At 42.0% G+C, this 15976-nt stretch overlaps 1 protein-coding gene across 5 annotated transcripts in view; it reads left to right on the top strand.

Moving 5' to 3' along the window:
• The window catches only part of LOC129715783 (uncharacterized), a 337613-nt gene that overhangs the window by 294097 nt on the left and 27540 nt on the right, over positions 1 to 15976 (top strand). For 4 of the 5 annotated variants that reach the window (XM_055665654.1, XM_055665638.1, XM_055665643.1 and 1 more), the window contains 3 exons: positions 2169 to 2207; positions 4141 to 4206; positions 10969 to 11061. In XM_055665654.1, coding sequence (XP_055521629.1) covers positions 2169 to 2207; positions 4141 to 4206; positions 10969 to 11061 — 198 coding nt within the window. The remainder of the gene's footprint in view (positions 1 to 2168; positions 2208 to 4140; positions 4207 to 10968; positions 11062 to 15976) is intronic. The other variant, XM_055665662.1, reaches the window with a different exon arrangement.

A 15976-nucleotide genomic window follows, 5' to 3' on the forward strand; every position in this document is an offset into this window, starting at 1 on the left:
CTGAGGCTCATGCACTTTTTCACATGGTATCCCAATAACAATCAGATTCGGAATTGGAATTAATTTATTAGCCAAGTATGTTTTGCAACATCCAGAGAATTTGATTTTGCCATACAGTCTACGGCGGCAGGCGCGGGCACACCGCGACGCCCTGTGTCTCCCTTTCAAGGGAGATGCTAAAAATGCATTTCGTTGTCTCTGTACTGTACACTGACAATGACAATAAATTGAATCATTTCATTACAGTCATACCTAAAAAAGCAACAAGACACACAACTACATAAAAATTATCATAAACATCCAGCACAGCAGCTCCACCACATTCCCCACTGTGATGGAAGGCAATAAAGTCTTAACTTCTTTCCTCATTTTTTCCCGTGGTCGGGGCAGTCACACCATCCGCAGTCAGGTGATTGCAGCTCCCACATCGGGGCGATTGAAGGTCCTATGTCGGGGCGGTCGAAGCTCCTGCGATTGGAGCTCCTGAAGTCAGTCCCTAACCTGGGACCGTGAGGTCTAGGATGTTAAGTGCGCAGTCTCCCATGGTAGGAGCTCCCGAGGTTGATCCCCAGCAAGAGGCCGTCAGCTCCACGATGTTAGGCCGCAGTGCAGACGGAGATACGATACAAAAAAAGTTCAACTGGTTCCACTTAGTCTAGCATACTTATAAAACTCTCATCTTGTCCTCTTCCGGTTTGCGTTTTTACATTTGTACGAAATCGGTACCCAATAGCGCTACAATTTCGCCACCTTACTCGCCATTCTCCTGTGCTGCCATTGCAACAAGTTTTGTTCCGATCGGTGAAATAGTACAAAAGTTATGAAGGTTTAAAAATCGTAAAATCTGCTCCTTCCGGCACCCGCTGTCAGTCACCGGTGGCGAGGAGAATATAGCTGAAGTAGCGGAGTGTGTTGATCAGCATGCTGGGAGTGGGCAGCGTGCGGGGAGTGAGCAGCGTGCGGGGAGTGATCAGCGTGCGGGCTGCTTCTGCAGTGACCAGCACGACGAGCTGGGAGCTGCTGAGTTGAACCGGAAGCCCCTGAGTGAAGCCGGAGTGGGACCGGGAACTATTGTGTGAATACACACCTCCCCTGCCACCCCACACCCCCCTGCCACATACCTCCCTCCCCCGCCCCCCTCCCTGCACACCACGCTCTTCCACCTCCACCTCACCTCCCTGCTCACACACACACCTCCACCCCCCTTCCACCGCACACCCGCCTCCCCTCCTCCCCTCCCCCCTCCCACACATGAAGAGGAAGGGGGGGGGGGGGAGGGCTGGGGGATGAAGAGAAATGAGCCATGCCTGCACAGTTAGGGGCTATGTGTGCGTGGTGGAATATTGCTTTGGGGGAGTGGGTTGCGTTGGGGGAACAGGTGAGTGGTGGAATATTGCGTTGGGGGGACCAGACCTAATGGGTCCCACTTAGTCTAGTGTTCTTATAAAATTCTCTATATGTCAGGCAGCATCTATGTAAAGATGAGAAAATTAACATTTAGATGAACGTCTTTGATTCAACATGCTGGATCTATTATGTTTTTCTAACAGCTTTGGATATTTGATTTCCATTGTCCTTGTTATTTTTCAATATTTTGTATGTGAATACTTTACATTTACTAATTTCTCACTGTAAGAAATAGACTGTCAATGTCACAAGACCATTTTTACACAGCTAATATAGTAAACTTAATGGGTTCTTAAGGGGTTGGACAGGCTAGATGCAGGAAGATTGTTCCCGATGTTAGGGAAGTCCAGGACAAGGGGGTCACAGCTTAAGGATAAGGGGGAAATCCTTTAAAACCGAGATGAGAAGAACTTTTTTCACACAGAGAGTGGTGAATCTCTGGAACTCTCTGCCACAGAGGGCAGTTGAGGCCAGTTCATTGGCTATATTTAAGAGGGAGTTAGATGTGGCCCTTGTTGCTAAGGGGATTAGGGGGTATGGAGAGAAGGCAGGTACGGGATACTGAGTTGGATGATCAGCCATGATCATATTGAATGGCGGTGCAGGCTCGAAGGGCCGAATGGCCTACTCCTGCACCTAATTTCTATGTTTCTATGTCTATGTTTCTAAACCATATTTTACTGATAAAGAGCAGAGAATTGTCTCCAGAGTTTTCATTGATGCCAAATGTGAGGCCTGAAATCTATTCCTTCCTTTAACAGCATCAGCTGCACATGGAGCACGGAATTCACCATCTCGTGGTAAGCTGTATATTCTATTGAAATTTGTTTCAGCAACAGATATTGGTTGGTATGGGATCCACGGTGACTTGGTCATTTGATATAGACTGTGAATAGCTGAGGCTCATGCACTTTTTCACATGGTATCCCAATAACAATCGGAATCGGAATTGGAATTAATTTATTAGCCAAGTTGTTTTGTAACATCCAGAGAATTTGATTTTGCCATACAGTCATACTTAAAAAAGCAACAAGACACACAACCACATAAAAAATTAACATAAACATCCACCACAGAGGCTCCACCACATTCCCCACTGTGATGGAAGGCAATAAAGTCTTAACTTCTTTCTTCATTTTTTCCCGCGGCCGGGGCAGCCACACTATCCGCAGTCAGGTGATTGCAGCTCCCACATCGGGGCGATTGAAGGTCCTGTGTCTGAGTGGTCAAAGCTCCTGCGGTTGGAGCCCCTGAAGTCAGTCCCTAACCACGGACCGCGAGGTCTAGGATGTTAGGTCCGCAGGCTCCCATGGTAGGAACTCCCAAGGTCGATCCCCAGCAAGAGGCCGTCAGCTCCTCGATGTTAGGCCGCAGTGCAGACGGAGATACGATACGAAAAAAAGTTGCATCTCCATCAAGGAAAGAGATTTTAAAAAGTTACTCCCACCCCCCCCCACACATAATACAAAACTAAAGATACGCTAAAACATACATTTAACAACAGACAAAAAACAACAAAGAAGAAAATTACGAGACAGACTGTTTGCAGAGGCAGCCATTGTTTGGCGCTACCTGCTGGTAAATAGTCGTAGTCTGGCAACTTGAGAGCAATTCATTTATTCCTTTTTCCTTTCTGCATAATAACCCATTCCCCATCCATGTCAGTGTATTGTACCAATTCCATGTTTGATAATTTGTTGACCAACCTCTTGGGTGAGGCCTTATGATAATCCAAATATGGTGAACCACACCTACTATTCTGAAAATTGCATCCTCAAACAACCGCAGTAGACTGTCAAACACTATTTTTCTTTTATTAGTTCATGTTGACATTGAAATATATTGCTATTCTTTTATCATTATGGGGATAAATCCAAATAGCAAAAGGATTTTAGTAGCCCAAAATGCAAACAGACCCAGGACATTTAGAAATGGTCAATTAAATGTTTTTTATGTCTAATTTTGCAATATATATAAAAATGTAAATGTAAAATGGATTGTCTCAGGTTTTGCTACATGCAAAGCATAGGTCTGACAGTTGTCAATACCAAAACTACTCAGCAAGAAGTTGAGCAAAACAATCTGAGGCAGTTCTTAGTTATCAGTGAGTTATACATTAGTTATTTTTGGTTTAGCTTATTACTGTCATGTCTACCGAGATACAGTGTTAAGCTTTGTTTGCGTGGCATCCAGTCAAATCAAACTATCAATTAGTAAAATCAAGCTACACTTGATTTTACTGATTATGCAAGTCAAACCATACTATAAATGAGTATCATACAATCGATAGCACAAAGAGACGAATGCCCAAAGTGCTGAATATAGTATTACAGTTTTATTGTTGCAGCAAAAAAGTCCAGTCTACAGTGAGGTAGTTTGGAAGATCTGGACAGCACTTAGCTTATGGGCAGGGCTGTTCAGTAGTCTGATAACAGCGGGGAAGAAGCAGTTCCTGAATCTGGTGGTGCTTGCTTCAAGTTTTTTATATCTCCTGCCCAAAGGGAGAAGGGAGATGAGGGAATGAGCAAGGTGAAAACTAATGGTTATACAAATGTTAGTTATAATATATAACTGAAAAATTATATGTGTTCCGTATAACAACCCTAAAAGGTGGGTTGACTCACAGATCTGGACAATGCCTGTCATCATTATGAGGCACATTTACTGTGGATACAAGTTAAGTACTTTTAGTACTTTCATTGATATATAATGTGAACATTCGCATTTATTTAGGTGCTGGAGGTCAAAGGACTGCTGCCTCACCTCGCACTTCACAGCGGTCCAGACATGCAGCACGTAGTAAGTATATATAAATATGGTCTTTGCTGAATTATTTTCCTTAAAAATCTGTATGGCAGATGGCTGCAGCTCCATCTCATTTAACAACTCAACAAGTTGTTGGTATTAATCAATATGTTGGGCTTAAGGGCCTATTTCTGTGTTTAGTTTAGTTTAGTTGAGAGATATAGTGTGGAAACGAGCCCGCTGAGTACACGGCAACCAGATATCACCAGTACCTTAGTTCTATCCTACTCACCAGGAACAATTTACAGAAGCCAATTAACCTGCAAACCTGCATGTCTTTGGAATAGGAAAAAAATCCTGAGCACCTGAAGAAAACTGATGTGGTCACAGGGGGAACATGAAACTCCTTACTTATTGAAACATGGACACGCTAGAGGCAGGAAACATGTTCCCGATGTTGGTCCAGAACCAGGGGCCACAGTTTAAGATTAAGGGGTAAGGCATTTAGAATGGAGTTGAGGAAACATTTATTCTCACAGAGAGTTGTGAGTCTGTGGAATTCTCTGCCTCAGAGGGCGGTGGAGGCTGGTTCTCTGGATACTTTCAAGAGAGAGCTAAATAGGGCTCTTAAAGATGGCGGAGTGAGGGGATATGGGGAGAAGGCAGGAACGGGGTACTTGATTGTATGATCAGCCATGATCACATTGAATGGAGCTGCTGGCTCGAAGGGCCGAATGGCCTGCTCCTGCACCTATTGTCTATTGTCTTTTGTCATACAGGCAGCACCCATAGTCAGGATCGAAAACTGGGTCTCTGGCCCTACAAGGCAGCAATTGTGCCGCTGTGTCACTGTGCCGCTGTAAAATTCTATGACTACGGCTTTATTAAGGAGATTTACTAGCCATTTTATTTACACTATTGGTAGGTGCCTGTAACATGATGCCAGAGGAAGAGATTGATCAGATACAATAGTAATATTTAACATCTGTTTAGACTGACACACAAACAGACAAAGACTGGAGGAAATGGACCATGTGCAGGCAGATGAGATTAGGTAAAATTGAAATCATGGTTGACACAATGTGGGCTGAAGAGACGTGTTGTTCTTTTCCAATACAATGACAATTTTTGAAAGGCATTTGGATAGGTCATAGAGTCTTACAACATTGAAGCAGGCCATTTGGTCAAGCAAGTCTACACTGATCAGTCTTCCAGCACTGAGCCCATAGCCTTCTATTTCTAAGTAATTCAAATGCGAGTCTGAAGATTTAAAAGCTGTCAGTGAATCTGTTTCATAGACTCTTTAAGTTCTACAGCATGGAAACAGGTCCTTTGGCCCATCATTCTCTCAGTTCTCTCAGTCTGAACAAGGGTATCGACCCAAAACGTCACCCATTCCTGCTCTCCTGAGATGCTGCGTGACCCGCTAAATTACTCCAACATTTTGTGTCTAGATTAGATTGGATTAGATCCTTTATTTGTCATTCAGACCTTACGGTCTGAACGAAATGTTGTTACCTGCAGCCATACATACAATAATACAATAATAAACAACAGGACAGACAGTAAACACAAATTAACATCCACCACAGTGAGTCCACCAAGCACCTCCTCACTGTGATGGAGGCAAAAATCTTAGGGCTGCTGTCTCTTCCCTGTGGTGATGAAGTGCTTTGAGTGGCTGATCTTGACGCAAGTAAACTCCTACCTCGACAAGAACCTCGACCCACTGCAGATCTGTTACCACCACAACAGATCAACGGTGGATGCGATCTCACTGGATCTCCTCCGCTCTGGACCACTTAGACGACAAAAACATATGTCAGGCTGTTATTCATAGACTGACAGCTTGACATATTACATCTATACATCATCATCCCCTCCAAGCTTTTTGCATTTTTTACCTATAACTAGATAGGGCTAAAGGGGATAGATGAAATAGAGAGAGGGAAGAAGGAAAAAGAAAACTAAAATAAAAAATAAAAAAAGGAAAAGGAGTGAAAGAGGTAGTTGAGAAGAATGGAAAATTTGTTAAAGCTGCCTGCATTTCTCCAATCTTTTCCGGGTGCTAGTCAGGTTCCTGTGTTATGTCCAATAAAAGGAGACCATGTTCCAACGAATAATTCCTGTTTATCCAACAGGGAAAATCTGATTCTTTCCATGTTTAAGGTCTCCGTCATTTCTATAATCCACATTTTGATTGTGGGGGCCGTAGGGCCTTTCCAAAATTTTAGGATTAATTTTTTTCCTGTTATTAAACTGTAATCGATAAAGTTTCTTTGTGTTATTCTAAGTGTTTGATTTGATTCTAATATTCCGAATATTATTAATTTTGAGTTGGGTTCCAGTTGTGTGTTGATTACTTTGGATATTATACTAAAAATATTTACCCAAAATTTTTTAATTTTTGTACAGTTTGTAAACATGTGCGATAACGTAGCTTCTAAATGTTGACATTTATCACATATAGGTGAGATATGTTGAAAAATTTTATGTAATTTTGTTTTGGCGTAGTGTAACCTATGTATTACTTTAAATTGTATTAGAGAATGTCTCGCGTTTAGTGAACATTGATGTATGTGTTGTAGACTTTCTTCCCAAGTGTCTTTCGTTATTACCTGGTTTAATTCTTTTTCCCATGCTTGTCTGTGTAAGTCCGTCAAAGGAATGTCACTATCTAATAAGATATTATATATATAAGATATTAATTTTTCTGTATTAGGATGCTTATTCCAACATTCATCTAGAATCTCTGGGTTTCTATTTCGAAAATTTTTAGAATTCGATTTAACATAATCTCTGAGTTGAAGATATCTGAAATAATCATTTCCTCGACGTTTAATACCATCATCCCCTCCAAGCTGGTTACCTCCGGCTGCCTGCCCCTTTTCCGGGGTTACGTCCAGGCCCGGGTTAGAAAGGGAATACGCCCTGTCTACGGGCACCCTGAGGGAGTTCCGGGAACGCTGGGCTCCGCAGGGTGTTGAATGTATCCTCAATAAGGATTGTAACATAGTTGTATAATAGTTTATTATGGATACATGTTTGTATTGTATTATGGTGGTGGGTTCTGGCTTGTTTTATTGTAGTGTAAATATTATTTTTAATAATTGAATACATTTTTTGATTAAAACAAAAAAAAGCTGGTTACCTCCGGCTGCCTGCCCCTTTTCCGGGGTTACGTCCAGGCCCGGGTAGGGTTAGAAAGGGAATATGCCCTGTCTACGGGCACCCTGAGGGAGTTCCGGGACCGCTGGGCTCCGCAGGGTGTTGAATGTATCTTCAATAAGGATTGTAACATAGTTGTATAGTAGTTTATTATGGATATATCTGTTTGTATTGTATTATGGTGGTGGGTTCTGGCTTGGTTTATTGTAGTGTAATTATTTTTTTAATAATTGAATTAAAAAAAAAAAAATGCTGGTTAACAAGCTCTCAGATCTGGGTCTCTGCGCATTCCTCTGCAAATGGATCATTGACTTCCTCATCCACAGACCACAGTCTGTCCGTATTGGTGGAAATGTGTCATCCTCGTTAACAATCAGCACGGGAGCACCTCAAGGCTGCATGCTCAGCCCCCTGCTGTACCTACTCTATACTCATGACTGCATAGCTGGACATAGTGCGAACTCCATCATCAAGTTCGCCGACGACACCACTGCTGTGGGACGTATCACTGATGGGGACAAGTCAGAGTATAGAAGTGAGATCGGCCGATTGACCAATGGTGCCAGCACAATAACCTGGCACTCAACACCAGCATAACCAATGAACTGATTGTAGACTTTGGAAGGGGTATGAAAGGGACCCTCAATCTCGTTTATATAAACGGGACGATGGTGGAAAGGGTCAAGAACTTTTAATTCCTGGGCGTGCATATTTCCAAATATCTTTCCTGGTCCCAGCGCACTGATGCAATCATAAAGAAGGCACATCAGCACCTCTACTTCCTGAGAAGATTACGGAGAGTCGGTATGTCAAGGAGGAATCTCTCGAACATCTACAGATGCACAGTAAGGAACATATTGACTGGTTGCATCGTGGCCTGGTTCGGTAACTTGAACGTGCAGGAGCGGAAAAGATTGCAGAAAGTTGTGACCACTGCCCAGTCCATCATTGGCTCTGACCTCCCCACCATCGAAGGGAGCTATCGTAGTTGCTGTCTCAAAAAGGCTGCCAACATCATCAAAGACCCATACCATCCTGACCACACACTCATCTCTCTGTTGCCATCAGGAAGAAGGTACAGGAGCTTGAAATCTGGAACATCTTAGTTCAGGAACAGCTTCTTCCCCACAGCCATCAGGGTATTAAACTCGCCATCAAACAAATTCTGAACAATAACAGCCTATTGCACATTATCTGCTTATTTATTGTGTATAGAAATGGCCTATAGTAAATAGACACACTGAACTTTTATCTCCTGTTCCATATTAGGTTTACATATTCTGTTGTGCTGCAGCAAGCAAGAATTTCATTGTCCTATCTGAGACACATGACACAAAAACTCTCTTGATTCTTGACTTGACTCTTTCTATCCATGCAGATGTTATGATCCCACTGCATCTTTTACTCATCAACTTAAATCTATGTCCTCTAATTTATCTTTATCTGATATTGGGAAAGGTTCCCTACAATCTACCCTGTCTATATCCCTCAGAGTATTGAACAAGTGAACTTTGGTGCACAAGTCAGAGCCTTGAAGGTGTGAAGGTCTCAGCAAAGGTAGATAACGTGTTTAAGAACGCATAAGGGAATACTGACCTTCACTAGTTAGGGAATTAAATACAAGAATAGGAAGTTTATGCACAAACTTTATTTTTTAAACAATGGTCAGACCTCAACTGGAGTTCTGTGTACAATTCTGGTCATCAAACTGTAAGAAACATTAATAATGCTGGAGAGATTGCAAAGGAAATTAACCAGGATGTTGCCTGGCATTGAGGCTTTTAGTTATGAGATTGGAGAACCTGGGCCTGTTTTCCCTGGAGCAAAAGAGATTAACAGGAGACGTGGTTGACATATATAAATTATCAGGATTAAATTCCACCTGCCATTTCTTAGCCCATTTCACCAACACACTGATATCACTCTGTAGCTTAAAGTTACAGATTATTTCCACATTTTCAAGAACTCTACCAATCTCCATGTCATCTAAGAGCTTACTGATTATGCCTCCTATACCACATCCAAATCATTCATGCATATTACAAATAGCAATCGTCCCAGTACGAATCCCTATGGAACATCTCTGATCATGGGCATCCATTCACAAATGCAATGCTATCCATCACTCGTTGTCTCCTATGCTGGAGTAACAGCGGATCGGGCAGCATCCCTGAAGAACATGGAGAGGTGATGTTTTGGTTTGGGACCCTTCTTCAGACCTGAAACTTCACCTTATCCATGTTCTCTAGGGATGCTGCCTGACTAGCTGAGTTACTCCAGCACTTTGTGTGTTTCTTTGCAAATCAGCATCTGCAATTTCTTGTTTCTGCATGTAAACAATATGGACTGCACTGCACTTATCAATAATCTAATTGCCTTTTAAAAATAAATAGTTTATGAATAAAACAGGATTTACCTTAACAAAGCCACACCGACTGTCTCTGATTATTCCCTGCCTTTAATCCTGTCCAACAGATTTTTTTCCAATAACTGCCTTTCTGTTGACGTTAAACTGACAGGTCTGTAATTGTGAGTTTTTTTCCCCTGTTGCATTTCGTAAGGGTGGGAACCACATTTGCCACATTGGGGGATGGGATAAACATATAGTCCTAATGCAATCAAATGGAACTAGTATAGATTGATATCATGGTTTGCATAGGTAACATGAGCTTTTTATACAGGAGGTTTGTGGGAGATGGTTTGAAGGGAAAGAGATTTATGTTGATGGTTCAAGTTTGAATTTTTCTTACAAAGAAATGGATCAGTGGTAGGCATTTTTTTGGAGAAGATTCTGAAGGACGATTTATTTCCACTTGGAAAGGCAGGGTCTGATAAGAGGCACTCGGCATTTCATGAATGGTTCAGACTGATCATTTGAAACTGTTAAATTTCTCCTGCCATCTTTTCAACTAATATTGAGGTAAAGTATCACCAGTATTCCTGGTATTTCAAGACATATCGCTTTAGTTTATTTCAACCATTCCTTGTATCCTTATTCTTTAACCTCAATTGGATAAAAACACTAATTATATAAATATAAACTTTTATATTATCTTCAATGTTTTATATTTTAATTTCCTCTTTATTGTTCAATTAACATTAACATTATCATGTACCGTTTCATTATCCTTTCTCCTTTATTGCCCATGTAACATCATTAAGAATGAAGAATTTGAATGAACCTCCATAAACATATGGGGCTAACTTTCCACAATAACCATCAAATGGACTGGGAAGGGTTGAAACTTCTCACTTTATGGAACTAACATTCATTTTTCAGACCATAACTTTGGAAGTCCTACTCCATGTGGCTTGATGTTTATCCAGTACTTCTTAATCATGATGCAAAGAGGAGATTATGTATTTTTGGTAGGCCTATACCTCGCTTTAATGAAATTACAGCAGAAGGGTTGTCTGGAATTGTGCCATTAGTCAAGTATGAAAACCTTGATAGACACAAAAAACTGGAGTAACACAGCGGGCCAGGCAGCATCTCTGAAGAGAAGGATTGGGTGATGTTTCAGGTCGAGCCCTTCTTCAGACTATGTCTGAACCTTAAGAACCTATGAGAATGACCATGAGACACTAATACTGCTGTTGACAGATCTACAATTTGCTACATTGACTGAGTTTTAATTACCTCTCCAGAAATAAAAGCTCCATCAAGCTACAACATTCGTCAAACCAGACCTACAAGGCAATATTCCCATCAGCGTTCACCACGAAGAGATGTGAAACAAGGTATCTCTTAATTTGTTGATGGCACCCTTTCTGCCTGACCTTGTGGTATTGGGTCACAGTTGATGTAAATTTTGAAGAGATTGGTCAACATGTAATCCATTTGATAATCAGATAATTATGTAGTGCTATGGGACAAAGTATTTAGAAATTCAAGGATCTGATAACGATCTTCTCAACTTGTGGCATTTATTGATGTTCACAATCCCCAAGCCTTTCTGTTCCCGAGAGCCATCTGGCAACATTAGAAGCTTAAAGGTTTCTAATCCTTTCTCATTCTCAGCTGAGAAAAAAGATCTTTCATCTGAAATATTAACGCTGTAATAAGACTGTACCTGAGCTATTGAGTTTTTCCAGCATTTTCCATTTTTATTATAAGACTCTGCAAGTCATTTCTTTCAATCTGATATCAGTGGATAAAGAATGTAACTTTTTCTTCTGTGGAGTATTTATTTCTGAATTGAAAATCAAAAATATTTGGTTAAATTTGGTTAATCATAGCTTTGTGCATCTCAGAAACAGGCCCTCTTGTCCCACCTTGTCCATGCTGACCATGATGCCAATCCACACTAATCCAATTTGCCTGCAAACCTCACATCTCCATTAAACTTCTCTCCTCTCACCTTAAACCTGTATCCTCCACTTCTGGACTCCCCTTGCCTTTTTTTTTTTAATCTATGCTATAAACCTCCATAAAATCGCCCCTCAGCCTCCAGTGGGCTATGCAATCTATCTTTATGACTGCAGCCCTCCATTCCATTCAACAACTGATGAATCACTTCTGCACTCACTCTACCACAATCTTCCGTAGTGTGGTGATCTGAACTGCTGAACTGTACACAATACTCCAAGCATGGCCTAACCACTGATTTGTATAGTCGCAACATGATGTCCCAACTCTTATTCTCAATGCCATGGCCAATTAATGCAATCATATCAAACACCTTTTTCACCACACTATCTATCTAGTAAAGGCTTTGCAAAGGTCCATATACTGTAGATAACACCCAACACAATGAATCCTCTTGAATACCTGTTCAAAATTCTCCAACAGGTGTGTGAGACACTATTTCCCGTGCTGAAATCCATGCTGACTAACCCTAATGGTATCTTGTCCATCTAGAATTCTCTCCAGTGACTTACAGGTATCCATGACAGACGTCAGGATCACCAACCTGTAGTTCTCTGGTTTCTCTTTGTTGCTCTTCCTAAATCATCGTACAACATTAGCCATCCTCCAGTCATTTGGAACTTTACCTGTGGCTAAAGATGAAGCAGATTTCTTTGCAAGCACCTTGTGATTTCTTACTTCGCTTCCCACAAGGTCCAAAGATGCACTTGGTCAGTACAGAGAAAGTGTAGTCAAGAAAAAAGTGCAAAGGCTGCATTATCATCCTGATGCACCTTATGACCGCCATTATCTCATGTTCAGTAATTTGGGTACGAGCTTCCATGATCTTCTCCGCAGTAAAAACTGATGAGAAATGCTCATTAAACATTTCACCCTTCCCCTTTTGCTTCATCCCGAGACAGCCACTCCAATCTCCCCTTGTCATCCATCTTAAAATACCTGCAGAATATCTTAAGATTTTTCTTTACTTTGCTTGCCAGATCCATTTCATTACTTTTTTTGCCCTCCTGATTTCCCTCTTAAATGAACTCTCACATTTCAAATACTCTTCAGAGGACTCACTCGATTCGACATGCCTACTTTTCTTCCCTGACCAGAGCCTCAATATTTCCTGTCAACCAGGGTTCACTGAACCCGACAACCTGACCCTTCTACTTAAATGGAAAATGTTGTGCCTGAAGTTTTGCTATCATACTTTTAAAAAATCGTCCACTTGCCAGATATCCCTTCCGCTGCAAACTGTCTCATCCAGACTATGAGCAAGTTCCTGCCTGATGCTTCCAAATTGGCCTTGTCACAGATTTGGACCCTAATTTGTGCATCAGTCCGATCTTTCTCCCTAATTACTTTAAAACTAATGTAATTATGGTCACTGGTTCAAAAATGCTTCCCCACAGTCACTTCAGTCACTTGCCATACCTTGAGCAAAAAACTGCTCAAGGAGGAAGCCTGCAGGACATGCAGCATCTGTGGAAGGAAATGGACAGACAGCATTTTAGGTCAAGACCCTTCTTCAAGCTGATTGGAATGGAGGCAGAAAGCTGGAGAGGGAGGCAGGGGTGGTGCAAAACCTGAGAAATGATAGGTGGATACAGGTGAGGGGGGTTGATTAGCAGATGGGTGGAGGAAGTGACAAAGGCTAGAGGTGAAAAGGATACGAAAGGAAAGGAAAGAAGAGAAGTGAATGTTAAGTATCATTATCCATGTTAAAACAATGGCAGGCAAGAATAATTTCCTACAAAATAAAATGTAACTAACTATGCTTAATGTCCAGTGACATTACCAGTGCTAAGTTCCAATAGACAATAGACAATAGATGCAGGAGTAGGCCATTCGGCCCTTCGAGTCAGCACCGCCGTTCAATGTGATCATGGCTGATCATCCCCAATCAGTACCCCGTTCCTGCCTTCTCCCCATATCCCCTGACTCCAATATTTTTAAGAGCCCTATCTAGCTCTCTTGAAAGCATCCAGAGAACCTGCCTCCACCGCCCTCCGAGGCAGAGAATTCCACAGACTCACCACTCTCTGTGAGAAAAAGTCCTCACCTCCATTCTAAATGGCTTACTCCTTATTCTTAAACTGTGGCCTCTGGTTCTGGACTCCCCCAACATCGGGAACATGTTTCCTGCCTCTAGTGTGTCCAAGCCCTTAACAATCTTATATGTCTCAATGAGATATCCTCTCATCCTTCTAAACTCCAGTGTACGAACCCAGCTGCTCCATTCTCACAGCATATGACAGTCCCGCCATCCCGGGAATTAACCTTGTAAACCTACACTGCACTCCCTCAATAGAAAGAATGTCCTTCCTCAAATTAGGGGACCAAAACACAATACTCCAGGTGCGGTCTCACTAGGGCTCTGTACAACGACAGAAGGACCTCTTTGCTCCTATATTCGATTCCTCCTGTTATAAAGGCCAACATGCCATTCGCTTTCTTCACTGCCTGCTGTACTTGCATGCTTACTTTCATAGACCGATGTAGAAGGACCCCCAGATCCCGTTGTACTTCCCCTTTTCCCAACTTGACGCCATTTAGTTAGTAATCCGCTTTCCTGTTTTTGCTACCAAAGTGGATAACCTCACATTTATCCGCATTAAACTTCATCTGCCATGCATCTGCCCACTCCCCCAACCTGTCCAAGTCACCCTGCATTCTCATAGCATCCTCCTCACAGTTCACACAGTCACCCAGTTTTGTGTCATCTGCTGATTTGCTAATGTTACTTTGAATCCCTACATCCAAATCATTTATGTATATTGTAAATAGCTGTGGTCCCAGCATCGAGCCTTGCGGTATCCCACTTGTTACTGCCTGCCATTCAGAAAGGGACCTGTTAATCCATACTCTTTGTTTCCTGTCTCCCAACCAATTTTCTATCCATGTCAGCACTCTACCCCCAATACCATGTGCCCTAATTTTGCCCACTAATCTATGTGGAACCTTATCAAATGTTTTCTGAAAGTCCAGGTACACTGCATCCACTGGCTCTCCCTTGTCCATTTTCCTAGTTACATCTTCAAAAAATTCCAGAAGATTAGTCAAGCATGATTTCCCCTTCGTAAATCCATGCTGACTCAGACCGATCCTGTTACTGTTATCCAAATGTTCGGCTATCTCATCTTTTATAATTGACTCCAGCATCTTCCCCACCATCGATGTCAGGCTAACTGGTCTATAATTCCCTCTTTTCTCTCTCCCGCCTTTCTTAAAAATTGGGATGACATTAGCTACCCTCCAATCCACAGGAACTGATTCTGAGTCTATAGAACATTAGAAAATTATCACCAATGTGTCCACGATTTCTAGAGCCACTTCCTTAAGTACCCTGGGATGCAGACCATCAGCCTCTGGGGATTTGTCAGCCTTCAGTCCCATCAATCTATCCTACCTAATGTGGATTTCCTTCAGTTCCTCTGTCACCACAGATCCTCTGGCCACTACTATATCAGGAAGATTGTTTGTGTCATCCTTAGTGAAGACAGATCCAAAGTACCTGTTCAACTCATCTGCCATTTCCTTGTTCCCCATAATAAATTCACCCTTTTCAGTCTTCAAGGGTCCAACTTTGGTCTTAACTATTTTTTTCCTCTTCACATACCTAAAGAAGCTTTTACTATCCTCCTTTATATTCTTGGCTAGCTTACCTTCGTACCTCATCATCTCTCCCCGTATTGTCTTTTTAGTTATCTTCTGTTGTTCTTTAAACATTACCCAATCCTCTTGCTTCCCGCTCATCTTTGCTACGTTGTACGTCTTCGCTTTAATTTTTATACTGTCCCTGATGTCCCTTGTCAGCCCTGGTCGGCATTTTCTCCCCTTGTAATCTTTCTTCCTCCTAGGAATTAACTGATCCTGCAACTTCTCTATTATTCCTAGAAACACTTGCCATTTTTGTCATCCCTGCTAGTGTATCTTTCCAGTCAACGTTGGCCAGTTCCTCCCTCATGGCCCCATAGTCCCCTTTATTCAACTGCAACATTGACACCTCCGATCTATTCTTCTCCCTCTCCAATTGTAGATTAAACCTGACCATATTATGGTCACTGGCTCCTAATGGCTCATTAACCTCGAGGTCCTTTATCAAATCCGGTTCCCCAACATCAACATCCTGGGAATCATCATTGACAGCTAGACCAGCCACATAAATACTGTGACTACAGGATCAGGTCAGCAGGTTAGAGGCTAGGTATCTTCTTAAGCCTTTGTATTGCCTGCAAGGCACAAATGAAGAATATGATCAAATATCCCATTTACCCGGATGAATTCAGCTTCAACAGCACA

Source organism: Leucoraja erinacea, chromosome 2 (assembly GCF_028641065.1).
Source record: "Leucoraja erinacea ecotype New England chromosome 2, Leri_hhj_1, whole genome shotgun sequence".
In the NCBI taxonomy this organism is placed as follows: Eukaryota; Metazoa; Chordata; class Chondrichthyes; order Rajiformes; family Rajidae; genus Leucoraja; species Leucoraja erinaceus.